The 20477-nt window shown below is 38.6% G+C and overlaps 1 protein-coding gene and 1 long non-coding RNA gene across 2 annotated transcripts; both read right to left on the reverse strand.

The window, feature by feature from the left end:
• Positions 1 to 4113: 4113 nt before the first annotated feature.
• LOC133720839 (protein DJ-1 homolog D-like) lies at positions 4114 to 11605 on the reverse strand. The gene is made up of 4 exons (XM_062147318.1): positions 11335 to 11605; positions 7046 to 7486; positions 5116 to 5478; positions 4114 to 4509 (listed from the first exon to the last, which is right to left on the reverse strand). The coding sequence occupies exons 1-4, from the start codon at positions 11503 to 11505 to the stop codon at positions 4321 to 4323; spliced, it is 1164 nt and encodes a 387-aa protein (XP_062003302.1). The 5' UTR covers positions 11506 to 11605; the 3' UTR covers positions 4114 to 4320.
• A 4432-nt stretch (positions 11606 to 16037) lies between these two features.
• LOC133723426 (uncharacterized) lies at positions 16038 to 17995 on the reverse strand. The gene is made up of 2 exons (XR_009853001.1): positions 16905 to 17995; positions 16038 to 16799 (listed from the first exon to the last, which is right to left on the reverse strand). It is a non-coding gene; the product is annotated as an uncharacterized LOC133723426 (long non-coding RNA).
• Between the last annotated feature and the right edge of the window lie 2482 nt (positions 17996 to 20477).

The raw sequence follows: 20477 nt of genomic DNA on the forward strand, positions 1-20477 counted from the left end.
TTCCGGCGACTTTCCCGACAACTTTCCGGTGACTTTTCTGACAACTTTCCGGTGACTTTTCCGGCAACTTTCCGGACACTTTTCCGGTGACTTTTCGTCATTTCCGACAAACACTATTTCGAGGTATTTCTTACTAAAAGTTCCCGCTTTTGAGTGTTTACTTCTTTTTCCTTTCTTGCTTTTTTTTGGGAACTTGCAATTAGAAAGCGGAATTGTGGGGATTCACGCTATACGAACTAAGAGCGTTCGTAATCAATGAACTAAGAGTGTTCATAAGACTTCGGACTAAGAGCGTCCGTAAGCATTGAATCGTGGGGATTCACGCTATACGAACTAAGAGCGTTCGTAATCAATGAACTAAGAATGTTCAGAAGACTTCCGACTAAGAGCGTCCGTAAGCATTGAATTGTGGGGATTCACGCTGTACAAACTAAGAGCGTTCGTAATCAATGAACTAAGAATGTTCATAAAGACTTCGGACTAAGAGCGTCCGTAAGCATCGATTTATGACCATATAAACATCATTGTTTCAGTCTAATCTAAATATTCTTGGAAGTTGATTTCTTGGTAGCATAGCTCGGAAATCTTATTATTTTAGTTTTCGTGGAAGTTTAACTCCGAAACTAATATATCTTTTCTTCTTATTTTCAGAATGTCGAATAAACCTAGACTCGACTTTCCCATGCTTGACTCAACAGGCTCGGATTACCATAGCTGGATAACCGATGTTGAGAACCATCTCACTTTGAGGGAGATATTGCCCATAATCCAGGCGCCTCACCAGGGCCTTGTGTTCTATTGAACACCCATAGAGCATGCTCAAGCAATTATCTTGATGCGACGTCATATGGACAAAGCACTCAGGTTGGAATATATGTCGATCAAAGAATGCAAGAGAGCTATGGGTAGCGCTAGAAGAGCGCTTTGGCAATATCCACAACGTACACAACCTGCACCTCAAATAAAGGGAGATAACCACAATGACGTGTGTCATCGATGTGGATCAGTTGAGCATTGGTTCAAGCAATGCCATGCAAGTACCCAACTAGCTGAAGGCTACAAGGTGTATAGGCAATTGAGAGAGCAAGAAACCAAACTTGCTGAAGATAAAGATGGTGAAGATATCACTCTCACCACTGAGGACTTCCAAGCTGCAAATAAAGAGCACGAGGATGCCGCAGACTTTGATTAGAATAGTCCTTTCTATTTTCCAAAAACGGCAAATGTGCCTTGGTCAATAAAAGACAATTGTATTAACTCTTTCTCATGTGGCGCACCCAATGAAATATGATGTCTAGGAAAGTAATTGAGATTGGGGTATTTAAGCGAGCCTCGCTCCACCAACATCTCTCTACTTACCTAGTCATATTTTATTGGAGTTACCAAACGGATTGAGTGACTACAATTTTTCTAAATTTGATTTTGGAATAGACTTTGGAAAACATTGATGTAATCATTGGCTATTTTCCTTATTAATAAAGTGTCGCATTATTAATCAATGTCATGGACATGTGTTAAAATTCCGAACTTTATTTGAAAGATATAAACCAATGGTTTTGATGTGGAAACACATGGTGAGAATGGACAAGAGTTCCTTTGCATCACCCCTAATGACTACGGACATAAACGAGTATTAGAGGAACTTATGTGTCGCTCTAGTGGGTTGCATACAACCACTATTTGAGTCATTAAATCAAACCATGTCATAAAGAGATGACTTATGGGATTCTGACATATATAAGCTTTGGCACGACCATTTGGAACATCCTGGTCATGATATGATGATCCATATATTAAAGACTTCACACGGATATCATTCATTTTGTAAAGCTTGCTTTTTAGCAAAGATAGGATCGAGACCATCCTATGCAAAGGACACTAAATACCATTCTTGCAAAGAATCCAAGTTGATATTTGTGGTCCCATTCAACCAACTTGCAGACGTTTAAATATCTCATGTTGTTGGTTGACACGCAAACACGCTGGTCACGTGTTGTGCCATTGTCCATCTGTAAAAGCTGCTTATGCTATACTCCTAGCACATATCATATGACAAATGGGCTCACTCCCCAGATCATCCTATTCAGTCAATTGGGTTTGACTATGCTAGAGAGTTTACATCGAAAAGTTTCGATGGTTATTGCAATGGGAGATGTTGGACATCACATTCCCATATACACACCCAAATGGTCTCGCGGAAATAACTACGATGATAATTCGGACATTGGTGATGCGCACCAAATCTCCTTATAAACCGCTTGGGGTGATGCAATATCGCATACAACTATGCTAAAACATCTCCGACCTACCACCACTCAATGTATCTCTGCGTTACAGCTAGTGGCTGGGTACAAGTATTTTTGTACTTACGCACATTCGAGTGAGCCATTTATGTGCCAATTGCGCCGCCACAGCGCACTATGATAGGTCCTTAAAAACGAGTGAGCAACTCAATTGGATTTAAGACTCCAACAATCGTCCGCCACTTAATGCCCTTGCAAGGCGATCTCCTTAAATATCACTTTGATGAGACAGTCTCCCCGTCGTTAGGGGGAGATAAGAACATGAATGTTCAGCAGGAACGACAGGAATTGTCGTGGTCTGTCCCCACTATGTCTCATCTCGATCCCTATTAAAGTGACGAGATCACACACATTTGCTGCAAATATGCCTGCAAGGAAGGACGTCCCTACAAGGGACGTAGCGCCACCCTACACAAAGGTAGGCAAGGCGCCAACGCCATAGAGAGTGGCACTCTGGCGTTACAGGCCATGGCCCCAGCTAAGATGCGTGGGAGGCCAGTGGATTCGAATGATACTTTGGCACAAACCAATCCTTGGATCACACTCAACATCCGTCTCATGAGTATCTTTTGGATTATGGTTATCGTTGAGGGACGCCTCAAACGTCAGAACCTATTCCTGAGAATATAGAGCTCTATGAAAATTACACTAGTGTACATGAGACATGGGATAGAAACTCCATCATAATTGATGATGTAGTTGCGCATTTTATTACACATGAGTTTGTTGAGTACGATGGTATCGAACCACACTCTGTTGAAGCATGAATACCAACATAGAGAACACTCTGTTGAAGCATGAATACCAACATAGAGAAATTTGGCCTAAATGGAAAAATGCGATCCAGGTTAAGATGGATTCTCTAAACAAAGAGGAAGGTCTTTGAGCCAGTGATGCCAACACCTCCTTACATAAAACCTATTGATTAATAGGTCTTCATTAGAAAGCGTGTTGAGAAAAAGAAATGACAATCTCGCCTTATGGCGCAAGGCTTCTCACAAAAACGCCCTGGAATTGACTACGATGAGACATATTCTCTCGTAATGGATGTCATTGCACTTCACTACCCTGTCAGTTTGGTAGATCCCGAATAACTGAACATGTAGCTTATAAATGTGGTCACTACGTATCTCTATGGGGATCTAGATACGGAATATATATGAAAGTTCATAATGAACTTTCTCCTTGTGACCAAGGTTGTTTTTTCCCACAGGGTTTTATTACTTGGCAAGGTTTTTAACGAGGCAACTTAGAAGCGCACCACCAAGACAATACTATTAACATGAAATATCCAAGGGGGAGTGTTGTAGTATATTATGTATTATACTATAAATGTCTATATCATGTATTAGGTGTAATAGTAAGAGATAAGTGTAATGGAATGTAGTAGTTGTAATAGTGTGTTTTCCATGCTTTTTATCCCTATATAAACCCTCCAATGTGAGAAGAATAAACACACCAATTTACTCTTCATTCTCTCCATCTAAACTCTCTCCCTCTCTCTGTTAGTTTACGATTTTCCTTAAACAAATTGCAGCTTCACACTTCGACTTTTTTTTTTCAGATGATCACAAGCTTTGATCCTTTAGTTGCAAGAGTTTACATGCTGGACAGTCTTTAACAGATGCCATTGTCAAGCTTGCAACTAAATTCTTTATGCAAGAAAAAAAATCTAACTAATATCATGATTACTTTCATATCAGCTAGACTGCTAGAGGAAGATTGTGAAAACATATGCTAATACAATCTCAAGTCGACATGGCCATATATATTCAGACCAAGAGAAAAAGAGAGCTCAGAGGCCTAAAAGTGATTAAACAAAAGTTCCATCAATTTATTTGAAAGAACTTAAAAACATGGTGAGTTTCCATTTCCCAAGCAAAGGTGCATGGTTCGTGTCATGTATAAATTACAACACAGTATCATCTTCCCTTTGTCTCATACATGTTATTACTCTTTGATGGATTACTGTAGTAAAGGTACATTTTACACGTAAAGGATGACCTGGTAATAGCAACTAAAATGATACTCCAACATCCAGCAATGCCATCAATTGCGAGATGAACTCCGGGTGGCCTGGCCAAGCCGCTCCAGTCACCAAATTCCCATCAGTGAAGCAACGATGTATTGGATTGGGTTCAAGCCATGTTGCTCCTGACAAAATCACATTAAGCTTCACCGCAGGGTATGCAGTGCAATTCCTTCCCTGAAATGTAGCAAATTACAAATAATTAAGACATAGTAAAAGGACAGCCTAATGAGAATTTTATTAACCACTACATCTCTGCAAATGGAAATGAAGCTCTCTGCCCTCCACAAATAACTAATACTTCAAAGTTAGCAGTTACAAATAGATCACAACAGAAACGTGGTACAAAGAAAAACTTGTCTGCTTGTTTCTAAAGTAGAAGCTGTTTCTCCCTTTTTCCTTACTTGGTACCATTTACTTGATCTGAAGAACAGAAGAAAATATGGGCAAGTTCATAAAATGTTATAAAAACGTTTACCAGCAAAGCTTAGCTTGAACTTGACTATATATAGGGTACTAAAGACGCGCTTATCCACTTTATAATTTAATTGGGTATTTTATACATGTAGCCTCTTTAAGTCAGTACCTCCTATTTGGTTCCAAAATTCAACTTTCTTAAGGATGAAAATCAAGAAAGAGAAAGGACCAAATTGGAAAAAAGATGAAATTTCAGGAAACAAAGGGTGCACCATGACTAAAAAAAGAAAATGAAAATACTCCTTGAATTTCAAATGAATACCATGTTGCTCCTATGTACTAAAGACACTTGTGTCAATAGCCTACCTGTAGAACGCCAGCAGCAGCTAGAATCTGCTGCCCATGGCAGATCGATGCAACTGGTTTCTTGGCTTCCATAATTTGTTTCACTAGTTCAATAACTTTCTTATCTAGTGCCAAATATTCTGGAGCCCGACCGCCAGGGATTACAAGAGCATCATAACTGGAGGCATCTATACCTTCAAAATCAGCTGTTAAAGTGAAATTATATCCTGGCTTCTCACTGTAGGTTTGATCACCTTCAAAATCATGGACAGCAGTTGCGCACATATCACCAGCTTTCTTCTTGGGGCATGCTCCATCAACATGGCACCCTAGAGCTTGAAGCGACTGAAAAGGCACAGTTACCTCATAATCTTCCATGAAGTCCTACAAATATTGAGGATAGAATGTGAAAGTTAGTAACTTTGAGACATCTAAGACTAGTCATTGGCAGATCATATGTAGACAAGCAGTAATTCATATACCCCTTTTACCTTATCATGGGTTTACTCAATTATTTCTGTTTTCGAAAGAGTAGCCAATCCTGATTTTGTTGAACAAGCACTAATTTGATTCAGAATATAGATATTAGAATATTGTGATGTAGGACATTCTGGACAGAGAACCATAAAACAACATACATGGATAGGGACCAAAAGAAGGGGGCAACAAAAGGCTACAATTGCATATATGATGAGCTGTTAGCTTCTACTTTGATCATATCAGTGTGTTAAAGAGAGGTTTTGGGGTAGAGCAAAGAAATGTAAAAAATGCCAGTAGTGATCAGCACATTCAACAGTATATCCACAATATACAAGTTTTAAAAGTAAAAGCTAACAGGGAAAGCCTATGCATATTGCCAGGTGGCTATATTAAGGTAACATCAAAGTCTGAAAATGATAATAACAACAAAAGTGAATTACAAGAGCTGCCCCTGGAAGGCAACTAATGTAGTAATGCGCTTCTAGGATCTTACACACCGCACCAATTACATGAAAATATGAAAGAGCACTTAGTGGGGTAAATTATTACTGATTCATTTCCATGAAGTGCTCTTTCTTGTCATCCTAATAAGTATTGCATCATTATGATTTTCTAAGCACTATCAATGTTGGACAAGCCAAAACAAGATTAGGCGGGTAAGTGAATAGAAACAGCCAGAATAAAAAAATAACAATAATAATAGTTATAGTAAGTAATAGTAAAAATGATAATATAATGTGACATACCACAGGTTAAATTAACAAAATACGTCTTTGTTTAATAATTTTAAGAGTAACAGTTAACCAAAGATCAACAACATAAAGAACCCAAAATTAACAACTAAGAGTTTACTCTTAGAGGGGAACGTGAATCAGCACAATGAAGAAGTCAAGAAACTGAACTATTTGTCATTAGTTTTTACGATTCTTCTCCAAGGTATTTCAATGACTGTTTGGTTGTGTCACAATTCCTAGTCAAAATCAAATTGACATGCAAAAAACTCAAACTGGCAACACATAAATAGGTGTTCAATTGTGAAATGTGACCAAATAGGCCTACCATTCCACCAATTAAAAAACCACCAATATACTCGTGTGGCATACAGCCATGGAACTAATCACGGAATCCAACAATATGAGATTTACGATGCATCTCATAAAGTTCAATCAGGCTTCCTACCCTCTCTCTTTGATAGAATATGTCAAGGCTACATCTACATCAACTCTCTTTGTTGAAGTTATTTGTATGCCAAATAATGCATGTATGTTTATGGATTGCATATATTGACCGTCTAATGCACAGTATCCAGCAGTCAACAAAAAGGACTTTTAGACCACCGTATTCATATTTGCTTATGCTGGGTTTCCAGCAAATCGGGGGCATAACCCTTGTGTTTTAACTCCAGCATGATCATATGTTTGGCATTGCACTACAAATGGAAATAAATCTAAATGAGGAAACTAAAACTTACTCCACAGAGAAACAGAACTCTTCTATCTGGACCAGTTACGTTGCCTCCTAGTGCCTTCACAAAAGCCCTAATGAACTCGGGATGGCCTTTATATGTAGCCCCTGTGATTATGTTACCATCAACAACACACGCAGCCATGGTCTCTGGTTCCACCCAGTTAGCACCTGCAGCAACAAGTACAGGTCCCAAAGAAGGATAAGCTGTGCACTTTCGACCTTTAACCGAGCCAGCAGCTGCTAGGACCAATTGGCCATGGCAAATAGCTGCAATTGCCTTTGTGGAGTCCGTAAATTTTTTCACCAAATCTACAACTGATGCATCAACAGCAAGATATTCAGGAGCCCGCCCTCCTGGGATTATTAATCCATCATAATTGTCAGCTTCAACGTCATTGAATGTTGCATTGAGTGTAAAATTATGACCACGTGATTGGGAATATGTCTGCAACAAAAAGAATACTTATGAAAACAAGAAACAGAGTAAAACAAAAGGGGCAGGAAATAAATATAGCTTTCATGATTTGTAATTATATGTACATTACAAAGACAGATCATTGATTAGAAAACCTTGTTGGTCAATTATTATCATGTAGATGTGGAACTTATAGGGTGATTTCTTCGCAAAGATATTCTACTGGATCTGTTGCAAATTTCCTTGTCTGTGAGAATGAAGTTAATGTACTATGGTTGTAAATTCCTGCTTTTTTGGACCTTGGGAGAACACACTCTTAGTCACTCTAGAACCAGACCAACAAAACAAACAAAAACATCTCTAGATTAGTTCTGATTGTTTTGATGATAGGGCAATTATTTCACTTAGGCATGATCTTGTGCTCTGTTCATAAGTCCATTACCGGTCATGGCCAGCCTGGATGTATCACAACAAAGAGAGTAGATACTGGAAACAGAGTAGATACTGGAAGAATCTGTATGACCTGAACAAAAACCTAGTGGAAACAGAACTGTCACCCTACAGCTGCAGCAGGAGCTGCATTGCAGTCTAGAGTAATTGAGGAAAGAGTTAAATCTTCGAATCCCACTGACATAGAAACCTACAAAGCACACCAGAGCCAAACTCTCCCAGATTTCTTCCAGCCCGCACCCCTATGTAGTTTTTGCTCCTTTTGCTTTCCGATATTCCTCCATTCGAAGCTAATAAATGGGATTCAGAAAACTCATTGGTGTCTAACAGTTAATTATATGAATCATGTAGCTCGCAAATATTAACTCCTTCATACATCACGGAAGACACAGACGGCCTTAATCAAACCTACATGCATGTGTGTATTACCCACTCTAAAAAGCCAATCTAATGGGATTCTCAATTGTACATGCAACTCCCATATACCCTCTCAATCCAGGTGAAATGGGATTCTAAAGGCATAACAACACCGTCATGTCTGCTATTGCCTCTAGTATTGTCAGTCCCACCACGCACGAGGGTGCATATACTGGGATTCACACACCACAAGGTGGAGGGACTCTGATTCCCAAATGTAACTCCATTTGTGTTACAGACTTACTAGGATGCAACAGTTGGAATTTTTTTGTGGATGTGAATCTACAGTAGATCGCCCTACCCACCTTTGGATTGGACCAAAAATGATATATGGCATCAGAGAACGTCCTCCTTGAGTGGGTCTCCCCCTATATGCCCCTCAGAAGTAGTGGGCAGACTCTCGATCCAACAGGAGGACAATAAGAGTGGTGGCAGCACGTAATGAACAAGAACAAAATAAGAATATAAAATACTAAAGTGAAATTTATGTAAACCTAGACAGTACCATGGTGCATATGCAGAAACTAGACCCAATCATACAGTAGAACAGCAGTCAAATAACAATAGACCAGGTGCCAAGAGTAAGCACCACCTCAGAACAAAGGGAGACATAGGAAACCTCCTTATCCCTGTACCTTAATTTTAGGCACTGCCATCAGAACCAAAGACAGTCCCTACACCTAGACTTAGGCATGGGAAACCTTTGTTTTCTTGGACATCGAAAATAAACTCAATGAGGACTATTACAAGCCTAACTTTGTGATCTCAGTGCATCCAGTCATGAAGGCATACCCAGTTGGACATACTAGATACAAGGGATGAGAATAACTGGATAAAAAGCGACCAAGAGGATTTACATGAGATAGGTAGCTGCTCCTTCCCAAAGCTATTGGGCATTAGACCTTCTCCGCATCAACTAAGTGATTCAATTAGCGTCCCTACGCCATGTATATTTAGATATATGTCCACTTAGTCACTGCAGATTTGATGAAGGTTGCACGAAGCCACTGTTAGGGTCATTAAATCATCCTTCGAATATCCATTTAGTATGACTTATACCCAAGAAGTGACTAAAATCTTGGGTCAATAGACTCCAATAGATGCACCCAACCATTCCGCCCTAATTAGGCGTGGTTTCATCCAAGCTCTCATTACAGGTCGGTTATCGATCTCATAATGAGTGAGAAAGCATTGCATAGTTCCCCAACTCCTGATAGTTGTAACCATTCCTCCTTTACTTTTGCCATATAGCTTAATTTCCTCACAAACTAGAGTTGGTGCCAATTTATTAGTGATAAATGCAAGGATCAATGTTCTCCATTTGACTTTCACAAATTCAACTTAGGTTGCTATCAAAAGATCATACAACAGCATTTATACATAAACACGGTCCGGTACACTTGATCGCCAGATGACCAGGGAATTTGTGGTCATCCTCTGGATTTAGGTTCAAGGGCTGAGATTAAATTGAATGTGTTTTTACTGTTTTACTCCCAACCATTGAAATTAAAGTGTGGATGAACACAAATTATCTGGTCACCAAGTGTTCAGGTGAACGCTACTGTAAATAAACATATAATGCATGCGGACTAAATCAAGAATATTTGTGGAAGGCTAAGTTAGATATTTCCTACTGAAATTTGTCAAATCCAAGCAAATCTAAGCATGAGTATATAGTCCACTAAAGCTAAAGCACAACTATTGGCTAAACTCCATAATAATATTTATTGCTCTTCTCTGTAAATCCAAATCATAAGCAAGCATATATTGGCTGATGCACACTCCAAAGGGCAAATCAAACATGGAAAGGATGCTATCTCATAGACTTCAAAATATTTATTTCCAGTCTACATATTCTCAAATCTTGCATAAGCAACATGTCCCATATCTAAGAATTGCAAGCATTGACGTCTTATGTTCCTATCACAAGAGCACAGCAACTATGACAAACTAAGGCATTATGTTAACAATAATGTCTTGCATTTTTGCGATGCATACATTGATTACATAGATAGCTCTAGTTTGATCTTGAAAATAACTTAGTATAATCAAACTTAAAAGATTGCCTTCTTAATGAATCTGAAAACGAAATGTTACCATGTCAAGTAAAGCTTTGAAATAAAACTAGTTGAACTCTAAGTTGCAAGGCCAGCAGCTTTAAAATTTAGAACTTCAATACATAAAAATAGCTCTAAGTTTGACAAAAACGGAGGGATACAAATGTGAGTACATTAATATCACATCATAAAATATCTAGGTACTTAAAGTGTAAAAAAATCTGTTATATATCTAATTTCAATGAGATGCTTCTATCTTAACTGGAAAAACCACCAATCTGTACACAGGTTGGGTTTCTTGGAAGTAGATAAGTAGTGTAGAAAGCATATTTAGAATATTTGGATCAAAAGCAAGCTAAAAGTTTATATTTACGAGGTGACCACACCTTCCTAAAACAATCCTAATTAAGCCAATTAAGGTATAATCACAATATTTTAGACTATATGTCCAGTAAGCTTAAATATCCAATTGACTTCACAGTAAGCTGGGGATTGACATTCCAACATTCCTACCCAAGAAGAAAACCATAAACCAACTTTTTCAATGGTCAATGGAAAAGAGATAATCTTGGCCAGAAAAGAAAGAAAGACAAACAAAAGAATAGATTTTGAGACTCCCTCCAAGATTAACAAGTTTTTAGTCATTTGAAAAGGAAGAGTTTTCCTTGTTTAGTCACTAGTCTAAGGCATCTAAGCCATACAATAATGATACTTAACTAGTGTATGGCCTTATTGATAATCTGTCAAGTCAATCTACTAGATTTGCTTTATTCACAAGAAGAATCATAATTAAGCAAACATGCAGACTCCAAAGGACAAGTCAAACTTATTAACAGATTGCAAATCTTCCAATGATTTCCGACTTAAACTAAGTAAGCATTGAGTGCATCAAAATTCAAGTTTTGGATGATCAATAAAATAAAAAGAAGAGGTGATCAATGGAGGAGGAGGAACCTGGTGAGAAGGAGAGCGTTGATTAATGGCGGTGCGGCAGATGTCGCCGGCTTTCTTTCCGGGACAGACGGCATCGACGGCAACTCCAAAGGCCTGCAACGCTTGAAAAGGGACCATGGCCTCCTGATCTTCCATGTAGTCCCCGCACAGCATCAACACCCTGCGCTTCATTTCTGAGAGATGATGTGGACTCGGATTCTATGGAACTGGAAGAATTTCTGGACTGAACTAGTACACTTCCTTTGCCCGAAAAAACAAACAACAAATAAACGGATGGACCAACAGAATATATAAGGCATGTAAAAGACAAAATTAGAAAGAGATCGCACTCTCTAGTCTCTAGATACCTCCTAAAAGATAATATATTTAACATAATGGATATGATATCAATTACACTGAGGACATGCATGTGCCAAATATTAGAAAGAGATCGATCCCGCTATTTAGTCACCTCTACAGGAGTTGTCAAAAAAAACAGGTCACCTCTACGGGAGCAGTTTTCCAACATGGCCGCGGTACACGTGTGTGTGGTGCAGCAGGTCAATAACAGAGTGAAGGGAAATTTTGAGATTTTGGAAAAATGTTAAGAACAGTGGACGAGGTGCTGGGGTACTTAGAGTTTATAAGCTATCAAGTTGGCCGGCAACAATACATGGGAGCTTGACAAACCAAATAACAAAGATGTTATTGGTTTAAAGTGGATTTACAAAACCAAGCTAAATGTTGATGGTTCTGTACAAAGAAACAAAGCAAGATTGGTGGCAAAAGGGTACTCACAGATACCGAGAGTTGATTTCAATGAAACTTTTGCACCAGTAGCAAGGCATGAGACCATAAGATGTCTAATTTCCATTGCTGCACAAAGAGGTTGGTTTCTGCACCAACTAGATGTAAAGTCTACATTTCTAAATGGAGTGTTAAAAGAAGAAGTGTTTGTGAAACAACCACAAGGTTTCCTCATCAAGAGTAAAGAGCAGAAGGTTTACAAACTGAAGAAGGCTCTTTATGGTTTGAAACAAGCCCCAAGAGCTTGGTATGGTGAGATCGATTTCTATTTCACAGAAACAAGGTTTCAAAGGAGTGAAAATGAACCTGCCCTTTACACAAAAACTGAAGGTAAATCAAGTATTCTTATTGTTTCCTTATATGTTGATGATTTGGTATTTACTAGAAGTTGTGAAAAAATGATTTCAAATTTCAAGTCTGATATGATGATGAAATATGAAATGAGTGATTTGGGAATCATGCATTATTTTCTGGGAATTGAAATAGTTCAATCAGTAGAGAGAATCTTCATTACACAGAAAAAATATGCAAAGGCAATTCTAGAGAAGTTCAAAATGGTTGATTGCAAATCTGTTGCAACACGTCTAGTTGTCAATGAAAAATTTCAAAAAGAAAATGGAAGTGGTAGTGCAGATGAAAGTATATACAGAAGTTTAGTGGGAAGTTTGCTTTACTTGACAGCAACAAGGTCTGACCTTATGTATGCTGCAAGTTTGTTATCTAGATTTATGCACAAACCAACCAAAATACACTATGGAGCTGCAAAGAGGATCCTGAGATACATTCAAGGTACTATTGACTTTGGAATTATGTACGAGAGGAATGTAGAACCAAAACTCTTTGGTTTTTGAGATAGTGATTGGGGAGGCAGTGTTGATGATTTGAAAAGCACATCTGGGTACTTTCACACTTGGCATTGGTGTATTCTCTTGGGCTTCAAAGAAGCAAAAATCAGTGGCCCTATCTACAGCTGAAGCTGAATATGTGTCTGCATATATTGCTACTTCTCAAGCAATTTGGCTCAGAAGAGTCATTGAAGATTTTGGTGAGAAACAAGAATATGCAACAACCATTCTCTGTGATAACAAGTCTGCAATTGCCATGAGCAAGAACCATGTATATCACAGTAGGGCAAAGCATATTGCTTTGAAGTTTCACTACATTAGGGATGCAGTTGATCGAAGAGAATGAGGTGGATTTGGTCTACTGCAATACTGAAGACCAAGTTACAGATATATTCACCAAACCTCTACCAAGAGAGAGGTTTGAATACCTCAGAGGTCTACTTGGAATGAAGAAGTAAAGCATTAAGAGAGAGTTTTGGAATTAATGTTTTCCTACTCCAACTAGGAAAATGCAACAGTGAGTTAACTGCAGAATACTTAGCTGTGGTGAATAGCTGCAGTGAAAGATATTTTCTACCACTTGCTGCACTGTTTATTCCACTCAAATTAAGCTAGATATTTTACTTGTTTAATCTAGTTTAATATGTTCAAATCTAGATATTTTGTAGGTTAACTTTGAACCCTATATAAAGGAAGTGTTAGTTGATGTAAAAGGTGAATCAGATAAAAAATTCAAGCACACAAGTTTGCTGAGTTTTTTGTTCATCTGTTTATGCTTCAAACTGCTACTGCAATTTTCAATCAAATATCTATATTGTGTTAATTGATTGTGGTTTGTTCATTATCAAATTGAAGCTAGAACTCTAACAATTATTCCATCATTAGTTGGTATATGCAATGTCATCAAACGTTGCATTTAGAGCAAAGTTGTGACCACGTGATTCCGGATGAGTCTGCATGGAAAAAGAAGAAGCAGATACCAAAACAAACAAAAGGAATTGGTATTAGATAATCAGAATAGCCTTCACAATTTGTAACATGTCAAAAACATATACCTAGACTCTGAGTTTCACACTCTTTCATTCTTTTTTACAGAAACTAGTTCTAGTGTATGGTTACTTAGTTTATCAGTCAAAAGTGATGATATATGGATGACCTGGTGAGCAGAAGTGTGTTGATGAATGGCGGTGCTACAGTAGCCACTGGCTTTCCTATCGGGGCAGACGGCGTCAACAGTGACTCCATAGGCCTGCAGTGCTTGAAAAGGGACCATGGCCTCATGGTCCCCGCATAGTAACAGAACACGACGTTTACCTTTCCCGCTCCACGTTTTCGTGTCCCTTTCTTGTTCTATGTTTTCCTTGGAGAGAAATAGAGATGGATTTGGGTGGACTCGATTCTGATTTACAAGAATCTCATCATGGCTTCGAGTCGGCGCTAGGCTTACTCAGCAATAGCGAAAATGGGCTCAACACGTCACACTGTCGCAGTGATCGTGTCGTCTCTAAATTTTGCGGTTTTCCTCGGCTTTATATAGCTTCCAGGCTTCCAGCATCATTATATTTCATAACAGCCCCCCGTTTTGGAGAAAATTTTCAGAAATGGTTTTCCTTGGGGACTTGAAAGAAAATTATTTTACTAACTTCAAACCACCTTTTTTTGCATTTAATTAATTCGGGAGGAAATTAGATTGGAAAATGCATCCATCTCTCTAAAAAGTCAATAGTTATGATTGAGAACTTCTTTTAAATACAGTAATCTTTTGATCCAGTGAGTCGAGCGATTCATTACACAAACACCCTACTTAAAATTTGACTCAAAATTGACTCGAATTATTCAAATGAAGAAATATATAATACACATGTTTTATCCTCTATCAAGTGAGAGTGAAACACACTATAGCATACATACTTTCATACACAAATTATTTTATCCCCTCTAAGTGAAACACACTTCCATACACAATTTATTCGCAACATACATGAAATTGTTAAAGTTATAACATGGTTTCACATACAAGAGTGATGATTGACACTGGGGTTTAGAAAAGCGAATGAAAGGAGCTCCTCATCAGTCTCAAATATGGTCGAGTGTCACACATGCTTCGATCCCATCGCCACGTTTTGTATCAATCAACATAAATATGTTCTTCTGGTTGCTTTGGCTAGTAATCCATGTTGGTTTTCCCCACCCAAAATCAATTTCATATACAGGAAGCTTGCACAAACTAGTGGCCCTATAAACACTAATGCATCCCTTGGTGTTTTAACGAGATTTTTGAGACTACAAGATTTCAGAATGATTTTGAAGTACTTGATAGGATATTTTAAAGAGATTTTGAGACGGTTTTTGAGAGGTTTTACAATACGTGTTTGAGATTTCAGTAAAAATAAGGATTAAGAGTATTTTCAAGACTTTACTGCATGCGAGGTTTTTAAGAGAATAATTTGGGAAAGCATTATTTGTTCACTCACTCTAACGGTTTTTTCAAATGCTTTTCCCTAGGGCCTTCGATTTCAAATGCCCAGTTTGCAGGCTAGATTAGTTGAGCTCATGAATACATGGAGTTGAGGCATAACTGTCACAGCTTCCGCATTGTAGAATGTATCGATCCTTTACCTTTCTATTCCATCTTCTTGTATATCTTGTGCATTAGATTGCTCTGATAACCCATGTGATTAATATTCTTGAGCTGAGATTTGTTTTGTGAAATGGAGATGTTGTGATTTGGGGAGCAGGGTGGCTCCAGAAGAATAAGGATGGATTGTTTAGAAGTTTAATTGTCTTTCTACAGATTTTGGATAGTCCATTTTTAGGGGAAGTTCTGCCAAAATTTTTGGAAAAATTTCTTCTAAGGTGGGCCCCGCAGGGCCACTTCAAATTTTAGGGTGAAATTCAAGGCGTCCTGCCAAATATATATATATCACGGTTCGAAAAATCTCTAGGCGCTAGTCGGGCGGTGGGCTGGGGAGGAGCGCCTAGGCGGTTTTGTATTTTTGAATTTATTATTTATTTTTATAGCATATAAAAATATAAAAAAGAGTATATAACTATACATAGACTTAAATGATATATAAAGACTTTTTTATTAGAAGATATATGAAGACTTACTATAATATATAATAAGATTAATAAACACATTTTATAGGAATATAGTTTACTCCTGTTTCCAATGCCGGTCAAACAGTTGACCTTGAATATGGGTTTCCTATTCAAGTTGAACCACAAACTTAAGGTACTCCAACAGATCGACTACTTGGACCACCAGAGTCCCAGAAAAAAAAAGATCTGGAGAACCCAGCAGATGACATCGGCAAACTCATCGTCAAACTCGACAGATTAATCTGGTTCCCTATTCACTTCTCTGCTATTCTCTTGTCTTCTCGCTCCGATCGACCAAGGTGAGCTCCCATCCTCTCTTTCTCTTCCCCTTTCATAATTTTTGTCAAGCTTGAAAAGCCATGGCTGTCTCCACCGCGACTTCAGTTTCACGTTCAGAATTGGTTTGATCGGTGGGTTGGGGAGAGCTGCAGTGTAGAGGTGAGGTGGCTTGGGCAGAGCTCTGGTGCAGAGGCGAGGTGGCTTGGGTGATTAGGTTTCGTCGATTTGGAGTTTAGGTGTCGCGAAAAAAAATATATATATTGAGACCGCCCAGACGGACGCCCAGGCTACCTAGAACACTGATATATATCATTAACAGATCTGTTTAAAGACGCACGAAATGCTAAAAATATCCCCTTGTATGGCCATTCAAGCTACAAAATATACCTACATCATCCCAGATGCTTTCCATGTCCTTGAAGCAAGTTCTACTCGGAACAACGTCACGATCCCCTATTTCACAATTAATGAAAAATACTTATTGCAGATGGAAGTCCAAAATATACATATACAAAATAAGACTTCAAATAATAAGCTTCAAGCAACAAGGGTTCTCACACCCGCTTTCCCTTCAGCTTTATCACAAAAGGCATTGGCTTGCTCAATAGTTGGTATTCTGGTGGTGGTGAACAGTGAATTTGCTCTCAAACTCCCAAAAAAAATAAAAATAAAACACGCACACACATCACACATGTTCACACAGATCTTAGAAAGTCTAATTTTCTCTAAAATTGATGTGTTATAGGTAGCACATGGGGTTTTCACTTTTCAGCATTCGATTTGCTTCTCACACAGCGGACCCTTTTGGGTGCCATATCTCATTTAGGATCCCAAGTGCCTCGAGTAACGGTCAGCAACTCATAAATATCTAAGCAAAAAAAGAGTGCCTATTTATCATTAGCAGCAGTGATAATAAAACAAGTAAGAATGAGTGACTACACAAGTTCAAATCGCAAGTATACACAACAATTCAAGAGAACTGATAAATAGCCACTAAATATAGATGTTGAACAACCAAATTAAGCACAGAAGATGCTAAATGGGGGGAAAATATAGTGAAATGCTAAACGAAAAATAAATAGCAACGAAAAGTTGCTGAGGTATCTTGAATTTTGGTGCATAGGGTCATCTAGCAATCAGGATTCTCTCCTGTATTGATAATTCACTATAATATATGTACAGAAACTCCCCGCTTTCTGATAGGGGCATAGGTTGCAAAGGAGGACTTAATCAAGGAAATTGGGTGTAGTATCCTGGAAATTCATTATTATTTTCTGAATATTTTTTGGAATTTAATTAGTGATTATTGGACGATTTCGTGGTTCGTGGATAAGGCGGAAGTGTTTCAGACGAATTGTTATTCGAAAAATATGGTTTTAGGGGGGCGCGAAGGTTGACTTTTTATACGTTGGGTTTCTCCGAAAACTTCCTTCACGAAAGTCGTAGAGCGCGTCAATATAAGTTCGTGGACATGTGAAACGCGAAAATCAGAGTTCGTATTTGAAAGTTATGGTCTGCAGAAGTTTCGGATATTTTTTGGAAACCACTATAAATAGAACTTTCCATTTTCGGAAGTTACTATTTTCATTTTGGGTTTCCTTTTCCGGAAGCTTGCAAACGCTCTGTTCTCTCTCTTCTTTTCGACTGACCCAACCCGGACCCGCGGTTCCTACCCGGCCGCCATTTCCAACTCCAGCGACCTCCGGCCTTGAAACCTGGACAGACCTCTTCGCCTCCACCGTGCACTCCTCCCTGTGGCATCCTGTAGTGGCGATTCACGCTCACGGCAGCGCTGCAAGGCAGTGAAGTTAGACGCAGTCGAACCCGGTCGGAAATCTCAGTTCCGGCGACGGCAGCGGCTCAAACTTGGCTTGTTCTTCTCGTGGGAGCCTCCTCTGTCGATCCTTGGTGGTGGTTTCGAACGATTCTCAATGTGGAGTTGCAACTCAACGTGAATAGTAATTATTGGGCTTTGGACGGCGATAGGCAGCGATCTAGACCGAGTTGGCTTGAACCCCAGGTATTAAAGTTGCTCTACTTGGTATTCTTGACATTTTGGACGGTTGGATTAAGGTGGTTTTGAGTTTCGTTTGGCGGTGGTTGTGGTAGTTGTGCAACCGCCTGTGGCGGCGCTGTGACGGCATTCCAGCCATGTAAGAAGCAGTTTCTTGTGTTATTTATCATCTACTCGTCGATACGAGCATTTCGATATATAATACGTAATTTTTGGAGATCGTATGAAAATGTTATGATTTTTACTGTTTCGAACCATTCGGTTTTCGATCTGTGTGGATTCGATTGTCCGATCGACTCGTGGTTTTGATATAGAGATCGTAAAAGTGTTCCAGAGACCTTGGGGTGGTCTCGGATGAGGTTTAGCCTCGGTTGGCGTTACTTTTGGGGATTTTAGTTCAAAACGGGGGTTTCGGACTTGAATCGTTTGTGATTTGTGTATTAAGTTGAGACCGTATGTGATTAGGTACTTGACGAAGTATTCTTGGACGGATATTTTGTGGTTGTGCTACTCTGTTCTGTATAGAAGACGCATCAGGATTCAAAGGTGAGTAATCTCACAATGTTCATTTACGAACGGGTTTACCTTATCGTTTTGAGAGTTATTTAGTTAACTGCAAACTATAGTTGGTATTAGTAGCATTCCTGAGTGAATGTTTACGTATATATATATTTACGTGAAATAAATATGTGTTGGTGGATTTGTTGTGATAAAACAATATTTGTGGGTTCGTGCATTTTATTGTTTTGGGGTGTGGCTTTTCGTGAAACAATATTTTGGGAAGTGTTGATTTGTTTGGTTAACTCTGTAATAAAATCTGATTATATGCTTAATTGAATCTGGATGCAACTGTGAGTCAATACTAGTATTATTGCTTGTACATTGGTCTTTGTATGAGTCAATACAATCTGGATTATTTCTGTTTTGTGAAGTATGATTTGGTAGTAGTTATGTGTGCTTTTGATTCTACAAGGTTATGTGGTTGGTTACTACTGAAGCTGAAATTGTTGTTCCCTTTCTGAGTCAAAACAAGTTTTTGTGAGCAATAAATGGGCTGAATTGTTGATTATGTGATCTTGTGGTGATAGTTGCTCTTTTGTTCTTAGTTTCTGATAATGCTTCAAAACTCTTTTTGGAATGGTCTCAATCATGTTCTTTTGTGTGGCTCTTGAAGAATAATTTGGTTAATTATGTGGTCATAGCTTTGTACAAGTTTGAAAAAGGAATGGTTTGTTCTGAACAACAATACCCTTCAGAAAGACACTTTTATAATCATGTGAACACCATATCCTTGTTAATGTAACTTTGATATTTAAATGGCCTTAGTTGTAGTTTGTGGTTTATTTTAAACTTGATATAATAAAATATAAGGTCTGTGCTCATTTTATATTTATTGTTTGATAAAACAGATGTTTCACTTAATTTGCTGGTAGCAGTTTGCTTGTTGCAAATATTGAATAAATGGTGGAGCTTGAATGTTATTGAAGATTCACGAACAGGTAAATTATAAGGATGTCTGTATTAAGGATTTTAATTTGTTGGTTATGGGCTTATTGAGCCTTTCTTTTTCTGAGACTTGATATGACTAGTTGCATGTTAATGCTCCTAGCTAGTTGTCTATGTTGTGATTAATTAACTTGATTTTCTTCATATTCTTTATACTCATTACAATTATAGAGTTTATGCATGACAGCATATAAACAATTGATTGTTTAGAAAGAAAAAAAAAACCCTAGGAGAGTTTTTCTCTCAACCTAGTCTTCTACGGCACCCAAGCCTCCTTCCCTAGCCTCTAGCCTCTTGCTATCGCTTCCTCCTCTCCATGGCCTCCATAGATGCCGCCACAGCAAGCTTTGCTGCTCCTCTTACTCTTGCAGCGGGTGGTAGTGCCCCAGATCTGGGAAAGATTGACGGTGGTCCTGTGTGCAGGTCCTCCCAATCTTTTCTACTTGGCAAACCTTTGATCGAGGATGCCAATGATGTGCCTCTTGTCACTCTGAAGAAGAAGATGGGTAGACCGCCAGAAGTAAGAACAAGAGCCAACGTCCCAGTAACTGCAATTGGAAGTTCGGTTTCTAGCCCTAGAGATAAGGGCAAAGGAAAGCCGTAGGCTTTCC

This window comes from Rosa rugosa, chromosome 7 (genome assembly GCF_958449725.1).
Source record: "Rosa rugosa chromosome 7, drRosRugo1.1, whole genome shotgun sequence".
Lineage (NCBI taxonomy): Eukaryota > Viridiplantae > Streptophyta > Magnoliopsida > Rosales > Rosaceae > Rosa > Rosa rugosa.